This window comes from Furipterus horrens, unplaced genomic scaffold (genome assembly GCF_987537825.1).
Source record: "Furipterus horrens unplaced genomic scaffold, mFurHor1.1.pri manual_scaffold_4, whole genome shotgun sequence".
Taxonomy (NCBI): Eukaryota; Metazoa; Chordata; class Mammalia; order Chiroptera; family Furipteridae; genus Furipterus; species Furipterus horrens.
The window spans coordinates 16,647,694-16,660,876 of NW_028327174.1; the positions used below are offsets into that span (position 1 = coordinate 16,647,694).

At 40.6% G+C, this 13,183-nt stretch overlaps 1 protein-coding gene across 5 annotated transcripts in view; it reads right to left on the reverse strand.

The window, feature by feature from the left end:
* The window catches only part of NR1H4 (nuclear receptor subfamily 1 group H member 4), a 69,941-nt gene that overhangs the window by 40,335 nt on the left and 16,423 nt on the right, over positions 1-13,183 (reverse strand). For 3 of the 5 annotated variants that reach the window (XM_090275364.1, XM_090275365.1, XM_090275363.1), the window contains one exon: positions 11,950-12,084. In XM_090275364.1, the coding sequence (XP_090131490.1) occupies positions 11,950-12,028 (79 nt within the window). In that variant the 5' untranslated portion in view covers positions 12,029-12,084. Of the gene's footprint in view, positions 1-2,240; positions 2,351-11,949; positions 12,085-13,183 lie in introns of those variants that run through there. The other 2 variants (XM_090275362.1, XM_090275361.1) reach the window with 1 other exon arrangement.

Below are 13,183 nucleotides of genomic sequence, written 5' to 3' on the forward strand. Positions count from 1 at the left end.
AGAGTTTTTAAATGGGAATACTTGAATAGATTCCAGGGGAGTCTGAGACCCCACGCAGAAGAAAACAAAACTCTTCTAGGTAGAGAGACTCTCTCTAGAGGAGTGCCCTCTAATTGAGCTTTCTGAGATGATGAAAATGCTCTATAGCACATTAGCCACTAACCATATGGAATAGTGAGCATTTGAGACATGGTTAGTGATAATGAAGAAATGAATTTTTCATTTGACTTCTAAATAATTAAAATTTAAAATGAAATAGCTACATGTGGCTAATGATATCACATTAGTGCAGCTCTCAGGAGCTTTTGGTCAGAACCACTGTGCATTCGAAGAGAAGAATCAGGTTCATGTAATAACAATGGCACTTTCCCATGACCTCACAGCTTCGGAGCTTGATGAAGGGTCCAGGTTTCATCTGGTTTTCATTTCTGGCACAATGCCGACCACAGTCAATATATCATGAATGTTTGCTAAAATGTCTCATGAATGGGAAAATTGCCTTCTCTGCCTCATTTATTTCCTAATTCACAGTTTCTTAACCATAAAGATACAGCTTCGTTTGTGGAGTTGTTTGCTTTGCCTGGTGCCAGGCCTTTCTGATGTCGGTGCCTCTCCTTGGCTTGTCGCTGACCACCTCCTCTGCGGGGTCTGTCTGGGCTCCCCCAGGTAGAACTAATCTCTCTGACCCTCTGTGCACACCTCTACCACAGCACTTAGAAGCAGGTTACAATCATTTTTGTCTGTATACAGGCTTATCTTCCACACTAAACTTGATGTGAAATGGCATACTGGTCACAAGGGTCCTGCCTCATGGACAACTCTGGATGCCATTCACACACAATTTGCTAGATGTATGAACTTGCTAAAGACATTGAACTTTTGTAACCTTCTCTTCCTTCCACTACAAAGCTGGAATAATATGGTACCTAGGTGAGAGGTTGTAGTGAAGACAAAGACAGACAAGAAATGTAAACTGCATAGTGCCTGACACAGCATCATGCTCAATACATTTTGGTTATTGTTGTGGTTAGTCTGCGAACTTTTCACAGTGTCACATCATATTAGGCCATATCATATCCCCTTTTTTTTATTCCTGGCACCTTACACAAAGCTTAACGCAGTGTAAATGTTTAATAAATGTTAAACTGAAATAATAGAAAATTTATTTCCCCAGCCTTTCAACTAATTTCTATTTCTAAATACAGTCACTTTTTCCAATTTAATGTTCATTGTGTTTTTTCCATTACCAGTTAGCCCCCTTACACTCCGCTCCTCCCACCAATCACCACACTGCTGTCCAGGTCCACGAGTCACTTTTAAACATCACATTTAAACAAACTAGTACGCTGCCAAGTCTGCGGTCACAATATGTTCAATATTGTAATTATTGTTACAACGGTTAGAGTTTCTCGTTTCGTTGGAAATTTGTAAGGTAAGATGCTGTTTTGAGAGGGATATTAAAACAGGCAAAATATACTGTCTTTATTATAATCTGTATTTTAATTATAACCCACATTTTGCTTCAAAGAGAATAAATAGCTTAGGCTTAAAGCTGAACTCTTTACTCATCTGATTTTTCATAGACTATTAGGAGAGAAAGACTGAAACAAGTTCAGAAAATAAGTGTTTCTCGATCTTTTTTTATTTTTCTCACCACAACCCACTGTTTGAAATATATCTTTTATCTTGACTCACGTGCACATTTATACGTAAGTAATTGAAATAAAATTTCTGTGAAATAACACTTATCTTCTTGAGGAGCACACTGACATTTCTATTCTACACTTTTACTCTACTGTATTCTATTCCATTGTATTCTATTCTATTCTAGTTTTTAATTCTGGTTCCAAGCCACAAAACAGATTTCATGAAACTCTGAGATCTGAGACTTGCCATTTTTAAAACACTGCATTAAATGATATACTTTACAATGTTATTTCAACAGTCCCCAGGCATTCACGTTAGAACTGCCTAGTGTTTCACTTGAAACCATGATGCTAATTTTATATAATAGCCAATAAAAAATTTCAGGCAACACATACTTAGGTTTAATCTCAATGAAATACCTTCCCAGAGTCCTATAAGAATTACCCTACCCCTGCTTCTCACCCCAGTCTTTTGGTTCTGACTGAGCCATCTTTGACAGAGATCTGTTACTGTCATCTCAAACCAAAGTCTCCCCCATTTTCTCAGTCCAGTCACAGAAGCGCGACCACGAGCAGCTGGGAATAGTGTCCTACCTTTAGCAGGCTTCATGCTCATCATTTCCATGATGAATCCCGACGCCGTATGGCCGTGGCAAGGACTAATGTGAACTGGGTTTTCTAACTCCTGAAACTGCATTACCATTCTTACCTTATTCCCAGTAACTGAAAATGAGACTAGGTAAGGAGTGACAGAGGCCAGAGGTTGGGTGGCTTACTGATTAACTTCATTACCGAGCAGAATATTTGTAAATGTTTATGAGAAAAGTCCTCGATGCCAAATTGCCTAGTAAGCTGGAAACCAGTCTCTTAGATAAACATTTTGGGGGAGCACTTTTCACTTTAAGAAATTTTATAGAATATATTTCTGTTCAGTTGCTCTACAAGTGGATTGGGGGGCTCAAGTGCCAAGCTCTAGGTCTTGAAATTTGTCCCTATCCTGCAGAAGGGTATAGTTTTGTAACATCAGGAAGCATTAAAGCATAATGCTTAACATCATGAGGCTGATTGATCTGGGTTTACATCCAGTGTTATGGTGGAATCGCACTGTCTCAAAATTAATTTGTTGAAGCCCTAACCCCAGTACCCCAGTAGGTGACATTATTTGGAGACAGGGTCTTCACAGAGATAATCAAATTACAGTGAGGTCATTAGATTGGTTCCTAATCCCATAAACTGGTGTCCTTATACTAAATGGAATTTTGGACTCAGGGACAGACACACATGGAGAAAAGACATTGTGAAGAGACAGAGAAATAAAAACAATCACCTACAAGTCAAAGGCCAGGAACAGGTTCTCCCCTCAGAGCCCTAAGAAAGAACCAACCCTTTCAGCACCTTGATTTTGGACTTCTGGCCTCCAGTACGATGAAACAATACATTTCTGTTGTCTAAGCCACCCAATATGTGGTATTTCGTTGCAGCAGCCTTTTTTTTATCCACACCCGAGGACACAATATTGATTTTAGAAAGAGAGGCGAAGGGGGGAAGAGGGGAAGAGAAACGTCAATGTGAGAGAGATATATCAATAAGTTGTCTCTTGTACGCGCACTGACTGGGGACTGAACCCACAACCTAGGCATGTGTCCTGATGGCAGTTGAACCCGGACCCTTCAGTTTATGTCATGCTGCTCCAACCAACCGTGGCCAGGGCTGCAGCAGCTTCAACAAACTAATAAATGCATCCAGGCTTCCTTGGCATTCACTAGCTCTGTGGACCATGGACAAATTCCTAAACCACCTCTGCCTCAATTCCTTAATAATCAGACAATCTCATAAAATTATTATGAAAATTAAATTAAATAATATTTATGAAATGCTCAGCACAATGGGTGGCTACCCATCATCATTTGATGGATACTACGATTACTTAGCTTTGGACTCATGTTTTAAGGGAGCTTGCATATTGAGTAGGAATACTTTCTGCAGCATAACTGGTAGATTTCAAGCTTGTGACTGTGGGTTATTTTTGGAAGAGAGGGCTTTAGACTCAGGAGGCCCAGGGTTGAGCTCAGGCATAATGTAAGCAGATGCACTGGGTAACCTTAGGCCAGCCTCTCAGCTTCTGTGGGCCACATTTATATACATCAACAGATGGTAAAACGTAGATAATTCCTGCCCTACTTCCATCATGAAGATAAAATGACAGGATAAACATAAAAGCAGTTTTAAAAGGCAAATGCGAGCTAAATAAATGTTATAATCATTGCTAAGATGTTTCTACAGCCTGTACAAGCTCCAATGCATGTGTGGTTGCGCATGTATTATCTCCCCTGGTCCTCACTGCACCCTTTGAGGAAGGCCTTATTTATGATCCCCACTCTCTCTAGCCTATTTTATAGACTCAGAAAGGCAACTCAGTGAAATTCAATGAGCTGCCTAAAGGCACCCAGTTATTAAGGGATAAAACTTAAACTTTAACTAAGGTCTTCTGACTCAAAAACCTGTGGCTGAAAAACTAAAGCACAATCGCGCTAATTGCTGAGCAATGGCCATGGGCGTCCTCCAGTCTGCATCGTGCAATCCAGGGTCACCACTTGCAAACCTGTTCTCAACCCTGTTGACTCTTGACCTCTTTCTCCTCTCCTCACAACTCAAGGGTTATCCTTGCCTTGAGAGGACCTAAGGTACAAGAGCTACCCAAAGGATGTGGACCAGCGCAAACTATTTCTGAATTTTCCGTTTCAAGAGTTCTGTACTCAGTTTTTCACTGGTCAAACAAATGGGTCTGTTTCTTTCCCTCAGAAACTTGTATACTGAAAAAAACAAAAAATGAGCGGGATAATTTAGCTGATCTAAGGAAACTTCATTGCTGAATGAAATCCATACAAAAGTTCTTATAATAAGACTAATTGCATTTCTTTGCTTCTCTCAGTGATGACCAACTGCACTTTTTTTTTTTTCTAAAAATACATTTTTTTCATGGGGGGAGGTGGAAGAGGGGATGGGGGAATAAATGATGTTGAACCGAGACTTGACTTGGGGTGGTGAACATATAATAAGATATACAGATGATGTGTTATAGAACTATGCACCTGAAACCTGTATAATTTTGTTAACCAGTGTTGCCCCAATAAATTCAATTTAAAAATTAAAAATGCCACTGAATATCATTATTGGAAGGCACCTGTTTTATACCACAACTAGGAATAAATATAAAAAGTTAAAAAAATAGAAATTCATTTTCCCCCTGAAGTTCTGTACTGTCTGAAAGAGTACGCCCTAACCATATATGGCTACTTAAATTAATTTAAATTAAATTAATTAGAATCAATTCCTTGGTTACATTAGTCATATTTAAGTGTTCTGTAGCTACATGTGGATAGTGGCTACTGCACTGAACAAAGTAGATTAAGAGCATTTTTATTATCACAGAAAGTTTTACCAAACGGCACTGTGGTAGATGGTACCTGGAGCAATGTGAATGATAGACATTGAGGGCAGTAGGAGCATAGCTTTGAAGTTATAAAAAAAGGAGACTCCCAGAGCATATGTGGGCAATGCTTTTCTGAGAACTATCCTTGAGGTAAGACTTGGCCAACAGACTTGGAGTGATGTATAGTATTCCCTCACTTATTGTGGGTATTACATTCTAGACAAACACACACACACACACACACCCCGCCCCGTGATAGGTGAAAATTCGCAAAGTAGAAACCTCACATTTATTTTAGTATTTATATATATTTTAAGGCTTTATAAACCCTTCCCACACACTTATAAACCATTCCCAACCTCTTATTAACCTTTCCCATGCTTTTATAAACACTACTTATGTTCTTAAACATATTCTACACTCTTAAACCTATGTAACTTTAACAACATACATATATAGTACCGCAAAATCCCATGATATAGTGAGAAATCTGCGATAAATAATTAAATATAATATTTTTAAAAATCCCACGATACAGTGAGGCCGCAGTAAGCAAACCACGATACAGAGAGGGACTATTGTAATCTTAGAAAGACCTTCTTCACTGAGGTGAACAGGAGTACTCTTTTAGCCCGGATCCTTAACTGTTCAATTCTGATTTTGTTCCTGATCATATTTTAGTTGCCTACTTACTATCTATGAGACCTTAAGCAGATTATTTAACAAATTTAAATCTCCACTTTCTCATTCGTAAAAGGAGAATAGTAATGGTATCTACCTTATAGGAGTGTTGTGAAAATTAATATTAATGGCAAATAGTTATATAGAGTAATTACGATATGCCAGGTATCCTTCTGAGATCTGTAATAAATAAGGCAAGTACTTGAACAAAGTTAAGGAATTTGCCTAAAACCACATACTAGTAAATGGCAGAGATGGGACTGAATATGGGAAGTCTGTCTGCTAAGAAATCTAAAATGTACTCAACATGATGCCTGGTTTGTAGAAAGTACTCAAGAATTGGTAGCTGTTATCATTACCACAATTCTTTCTGTCACTGTTAAGGTATAAATTTGCAATCAGATTTTATAGTCAACTTTTCTCAGCTCAGTTCTTCTGCGTGCCTCTGAGACACATGTCTTAGCCTGCAAAGTCAAGGGCCAGACCCTGGATGACAACAGATTCATCCACTAGCTGACCAAGTTGTCTATCATTCTTTGCCTTACAGCATGCCTTTTATAAGCTATGCATGCCCTACCTTAAAAAGACAGTAATATATTTCATAGTAAAGAAAGCCTTTTTAGATCATTCTTTTTTTTTTTTTCTTTCACCCATTTCTTAACTTCACTAACAAAAGTACCAGATCTAAGAGTCCTGGAAGAAAAAACCCAAAGCTGTGGTGAATTAATAAAAATCTTAGAGACTGCTTAAATTTGTGGAAGAGATGTGGATAAGCAATATTTAAATCATGCTCCAACAAAATTCCATCTTTTATGGTATCTTTCCATCTTCTGGAAACTTTCAGCTTTGATTCACCCATCAACTCAGGACTGCATTCACTTGAGTTAAACTCAGAAGATGAACAAATGCCTGAACGCCAATGTCAGGAATATTCCACTGACCAGCATCGCAGGGTCTTTAGTTGTATTTTAAAACATCTGGCTGATTCTGTACACCAGAAATAATTCTTTTCATGTAAGCAAAAGACAGGCAAGAACCATACTCCAATAACAATAAAGCTACCCAGAGAAAACAGGCATAAAGAGCTGACAGAGGCACAAAGCATGAAAAACAGCTAAGGGAAATGGAAACCGAGTGAACAGAATTATGTAGGACATGCCTCCTGCCACTTGCTGGGCCTCATCTGGAATGAAGCTTCACAAAGAATGTTAGGTACAGCAACAGACTAATATAGAAACATGGATTTCATAGCTGTTGCTAGCAATGTTGTAATGCCAAAATGAGAACATTTATTTCCTTCCACAGAGCGCCCAGAAATGTATTTCCACACTGTCAGGTTTTTGTTGGCTCCTTGAAAATTCTTTGCACTCAACAGCGTTACAATAAACAGAACTTCCGCCCTTTAATGAGTGGAGTGGTGTTTATCGTTTCAACAATTTAAATAATAACAACTACATATCAAGCCCTGGACTAATTATACTGTTTTATGATGCCTTGAAATTTCAAAAACACTTTCCCACAGAGCCATTCAGTCCTTCCAGAAAGCTGGGGAGTGGATGTCATTATTATCCCCGCTTCATAGGGGAGAAAAAATGAAGTTTAGAGTCTTAGTCAATTCTGAGACTTTATTGTTTTCAATTTCATTGTTATTTTCACTTACATTCAGTGGATTTCTCCCAATATCAGTGAGTTAAGAGAGCTGGACTCATTGCACTGAAGCCATCTGGGGAGAGACTATACCATCTATTGCTTATTCTATATTATTATTAGAATGCTTTTCTACTTACTTAGTCTGAAATTCTGTGATTTTTTTTTAATTTCTTAAACCACAGTTTACTAAAAGAATACATGGATTTTAACTACCATGCTACCTCCTACAATACTCACTATGTCAAACCATGAGAAGCTATGGACTTTGTCATTATTACCGTTTGTTGTGCGCTAATTACATTAAGATCCTGCCTTCTTCATTCACCAGAAAAGTCTTTCTTAATCCACTGAATTAACCTTTGAACAAGTTTCCTGGCTTGCAGGATCTCCCAAAGGAAAAGAGACTTAACTCCCTTAGGTCACCATGTCCTTCCATTCTGAGACCTGGGCACGGATTGAGTTACCGGTGAGCTAGATTCCCATCTGGACTTGTCAGAGATGTGTGGCAGCATGATAAATTAAAGGCCCTCATGAGGTGATCCCGGCCCCACTATCATAATTCCATTCAGTCCAAGCCTCTTTCCTTCTTTTCTACAAGGACCAGCCTGAGAAAACAGAACTATAGAGCAAGTCTGCACCCCACCCCCAATCTTAGCCTTCCTTTGAGTATTTCAATTGACTGGGGCAAAGGTGGGGGGTGGTGTGGAATCCTGTTATACTGTGTGACAGACCCATCTGGTGCCACATGCTTTTGGCTTAGGTCCTCATTTAATGTGGAGCTTCGGCAGATGATCATGTTGACGGGCTGTCATTTCAAGAACATGCCACACATCTCTTTGCTTTCTGTCCCAAACTCCTTTAATACCTCCAGAGGCTACCTGGCCTTGTTCCAATGAAAGTGGCAAAAGCACATTCCAAAAGTGCTTGGGAATTAATGCCCCCAGGGGCTGCCTTCCACCAACTGGAGCCAGAGGTCAGTTAGTATGTGCCCTAGTCCCTCAGTGGACAATTCTCCAGGTTATAGGACACAGAAGAAGATGAACAGGAGGACTAAAGAAATCAAAATGCAAATCTTCACCCCCTACTTGGCATACCTTAGCTCAAGTATGTAGAGTGGAGTGAGACTAAATCCCCAGGGAAAAGAGATGCAGAAAAAAATACCAGCGGAATCAAGCTCCCCTTGCCCATAGCAGTGACCTTCATAACCTTCATAACTCATCTCACGGTGGTTTTCCCTTCTTCCCTCGCTCATAGCCCCAGTCTTTGGCTTCTGATCTCTGACAACACTTCTCACATAAACTACCTGCACACAGATCCTGGCTTCAGACCCTGCTTTTCAGAGTAACCATTCATGGACAAGGGTCCTGGAATTCCAAGTCTAATAATCTCCTCTGACAAGTGCTGGTGAGTGGAAATGCAGGGTCCAGAGCCCGTTCTCTAGACCCCTTCAACTGTCGTGAATAAAAGTGAGCAGATCCTTCCAAGTCCATTCTAAACTTTGGGCCTTTGCATTTGCTCTTTCCTCCACCTAGAATGTTCTCCTTGGCTTGTCTTTCAGTCTCAGCTCAGCTCATTAACTCCCCATAATACTTTTCTGACCATACATTTAGATCAGCCTCATTCTTTGGGTTATTATGACATCACCCTGGTTTGTTGTTTTGATAGCTCTTAGCACTACCTGATGTTATCTTGTTTATTTATTTGTATGCTTCCTATGAGTCTGCCCTCCACTAGGAGCTGGCCTGTCTCATTTCCTGCTTTATTACATCACCCAGTATAGCCAGTGCTCAGCGTTCAGATGGAAAAAATGATAGTTATCCACGTGCTGTACCATAAACTTCACTTGCCCTTGTTGCAACCACATGACTATTGGTTTTGATTACACAGTTAGACCACTGGAAAAGAGTTTAGCTCTCTGGCTAGTTGAGCCCACGAGTTAACACTTCTGATTCTCTGCTATGTTTCAAGATCCAAGAGTGGTGAGATAGGCACTGCGGGTTACTTATCCATGGCCACAGTCTGTTCCCTGGTGCTCTGTATCCTAAGCTCTGGGTGGGAGGCCCCTAGAACCCATCAGTGTCACTAGAACACAGAAGAAGATGAACAGGAGGCATAAAGAAATCAAAATGCAAGTCTTCACTCCCTACATGTCAGCTCAAGTACGTAGAGTGGAGTGAGACCGTGGCCCTGAGGAAAAGAGATGTGGGAAAAAATGCTTAGCCATGGCTCTAGAACTTAATGGGGAAAAGGGAAAGGAGTCCCCATGGTTACACATGGTTCAGATTAATCTACCAGGAGAGGCACCCAGATGAAGATTTGAAGAAGTTGCTCTAGCCGAGAACAGCTGTGCGTCATAGCTTATGCATCTTGTGCTATCTAGTCTCCGAAGCCTTAAATGAAGTGTTAGGAAACTGGACAAGAATGTGGTCCAGCAAAGGTGAAACGAGGGAAAAACCACACTGAAGGCATGAGTCACAGTGCTTCCTCAGCAACCACTTTCGGATGCTTCTCACTTGACAACACCTTTGCCACTGTTTCTCTACCTACTCACATCTTTTCACCTCCTGGCTGATGAGGTCAGCCTTCAACCTGATGTGCTTGCTTGTAGATCTTAACATGGAATCACAAAATTTCAGAGCAGAAAATGGAGTTTTACGATAATATGAAAAAAATTTTAAGTGGAATTTTCTTTAGTCTTTGATACGTACCTATAGTCTTAATTATCCTATGCATTTGGACTGGTAGTGCAAAAATGATAAGATGTCTAGTCCTGGCTGGTGTGGCTCAGTGGACTGAGTGCCAGCCTGTGAACCAAAGAGTCACCAGTTTGATTCCCAGTCAGGGCACATACCTGGATTGTGGGCCAGGTGCCTAGTTGGGGGCATGTGAGAGGCAACCACACATTGATATTTCTCTCTCTTTCTCCCTCCCTTCCCCTCAGTCTAAAAATAAATAAAATCTTTTTTAATAAAACATAGCATGAATTTCTTTTTAAAAACTTGTGAAGATGTCTAGAAACTGATTACTTGAGGATTTGTAGGATAGGCCAGAAGCAAATGGCCAAGTAGCTGGACATGGAGGTAAGGTGCCCACTGGCCTTGAATGCATCCACACGATGAAGAAGAGACAAATGGAAGAAACAAGATGCAGCAAGTATGTCCAAGAACTGGCATTTCATAAATAATTACTGAGCTCTTTAGTCTCTCTGAGTTACTGATAAACATTTCTTGTTTTCCTTACCCTTTTTTCTCCTTCCCTTCTATTACTTATGACTTGATTCTTATTTATCACGTGCATACTAGGATTAATACAATATCATCACTGCCCTTAAATGCTCTTACTCTGTTTAGGGTAAGGTGGACATGTAAACAGGTAATAAAAATAATGACCTGTCTTTGGAAAGTACCTGATAAACGATTATACACTAAGGTGCTAATGACTGGTATGTAATAGCATAAGCTATTAACATCTCCCAGGGATGTCTGCAATCAAATAGGGGATCATAGCTTCAAACGCTGACTTTCGTGAAATTTCAAGTATTTACACGTTCACTATCATTGTCTACCATGGCCCATATATTAACATAGAGTGAATAACTGGGGGCATTCCAGCTCTCTCCCTTTTTTTAAAAAATATTTTACTTATTCATTTGTTAGAGAAGGGGAAGGGAGAGAGAAAGAAAGGGAGAGAAACATCTATGTGAGAGACATTGATTGGCTGCCTCCCACCTGCCTTTAACTGGGGACTGGGCCTGCAATGCAGGCATGTGCCCTGGCTGGGAATCAAACTGGTGACCTTTTGTTTTGCAGAATGAAGCCCAACCAACTGACCCACACCAATCTCTCCTAACAGAGCTATTATGCAAAAGGGAATTATTTTAAGAGTAGCACAAAGCTTCCCTGTCCCACCCAAAATTTATCCCTGTTGACTGCTGATATTCCCAATTAAAACTCTTTATAATGAGATTTTTTTTCACAAACGCATAAAGTGGAGCAATATATCATTTTATGGCACTATCTAGTTACAGATCTACTGGAAACAACTTAGTACAATTTGTCCTGAAGCCAGTTTAAATGACTAATCCTGGCACTGTGCCATCTATCCCCCAGCATGGGAAGGAGGGTGGGTAGAAAACCTACTGCAGAGCTATAACCTAAGTAACCACAGCCTTTAATAGGTGTAATATTAAACCATAAGAATCATGATTTCATCCTTTAGTACATGCTGCAATAGGATTATACTCAGCCCTAGAGCAGGAATTTGTTTCTACTTCCAGCTCTGTTAATTATCTAGCCTCATGGCCTTGGACAAGCCTTGCTGTTCTATCTATAAAAGAGAGGACCATTAGGTTTAATGAATCCAAGGTTCTATCTCCCTCTCTCCCTGCATAGTAGCTAACGTTTACTGAAGTCTTAGAAGGAACAAAAACATTTTCTAGACTCTCTGTTGCACTCATCATTTAAGTATTTTTTTTTTCATGCATTTCCAGATTGTGGTTTGTTGTATTATTGATAGATTTAAATGAACTTGATGACTTACCAAATAAATTGTCAGAAAGAGAAAATTCATCCGTGGCAGGTAAGTGAGAATGTTGGATTAGATTCATTTTTGATCCCATCCAAACTTTTCTATTTGAGAATGCACCTTTGTTATTGTGGTCTTCAAAAAAACACCCTGAAAGGCAAATAAACAAATATGGAGTTTAGAGAAGAGTGGGTAGATGGTTAAGAGAGTGGCAGAGGGATTACTGGCCAAGGTGGAGGCATAGACAGACACGCTGTGTCTCCCTCCACAACTAAGAAATACAACTACCTCAAAACTAGAGACAACCAGAAGTTCCAGAAAATCAAACTGCATGGAAGTCCAACAAATGAAGATATAAAGAAGAAATACTCATCCAGACAGGTCAGGGGGGTGGAGTTGGGGTGTAGAGGTTGCGGTGTGGTGCTGGCAGCAGCGGCGGCAGTGGCAGCAGCAACAGCAGGCCAGCAGTAAGCACAGTTACACATTTTAAAAAGTCAGGAGGGACACCTGGGCAGCATTCCCAGCTCCTCACCAGACCTTGCAGCTCACGGTCCCAGCACCGGAGAAAATCAAGCCTCATTGCTTCTGACTGTGCACACCAGTGGGAGTTGGGGCGGAGGCAGAAACTGCCAGTCTCTCAGCAGAGTCCACTTGTTTATAGGGCCCCCACATTCCTAGAACATCTGCAGATCCACCCACTCTGGGAATGACAGCCAGGGCTGTAGCTACAGGGCTGCCAGTCTGGTGCGGAAGTGGGAGAGGTGCCTGGAAAAGGGGCGAGTGCTGGGCTGGTGGCATTGTTCCCTCTCGGACCCCTCCCCCACATACAGCGCCACAACACTGTGAAATGAGTCGCCCTGTACTGATGAATACCTAAGGCTCTGCGCCTTACAATGTAACAGGAGCGACAGCTCTACCTAAGACACAGAGGCAAACAAACACAAGAGCCTGTCAAGATGAGGAGACAGATAAGTATGCCCCAAAAGGGGAAACGGATCAAGGTTCCAGTGGGAGAATTAAGCGATGAGGAGATAGCCAACCTCACAGATGAGGAGACAGACAACCTAAAAGATATAGAATTCAAAACACTGGTGATAAAGATGCTCACTGGCTTGACAGATATGCTTGAGTACAGCAAACGCATAAGAGAAGAAGTAAAGGCTATGCTAAGTGAAACGAAGGAAAATCCACACAAAACCAATGGTGAAGGGAAGGAAACCAGGGTTCAAATCAATGATTTGGAACATAA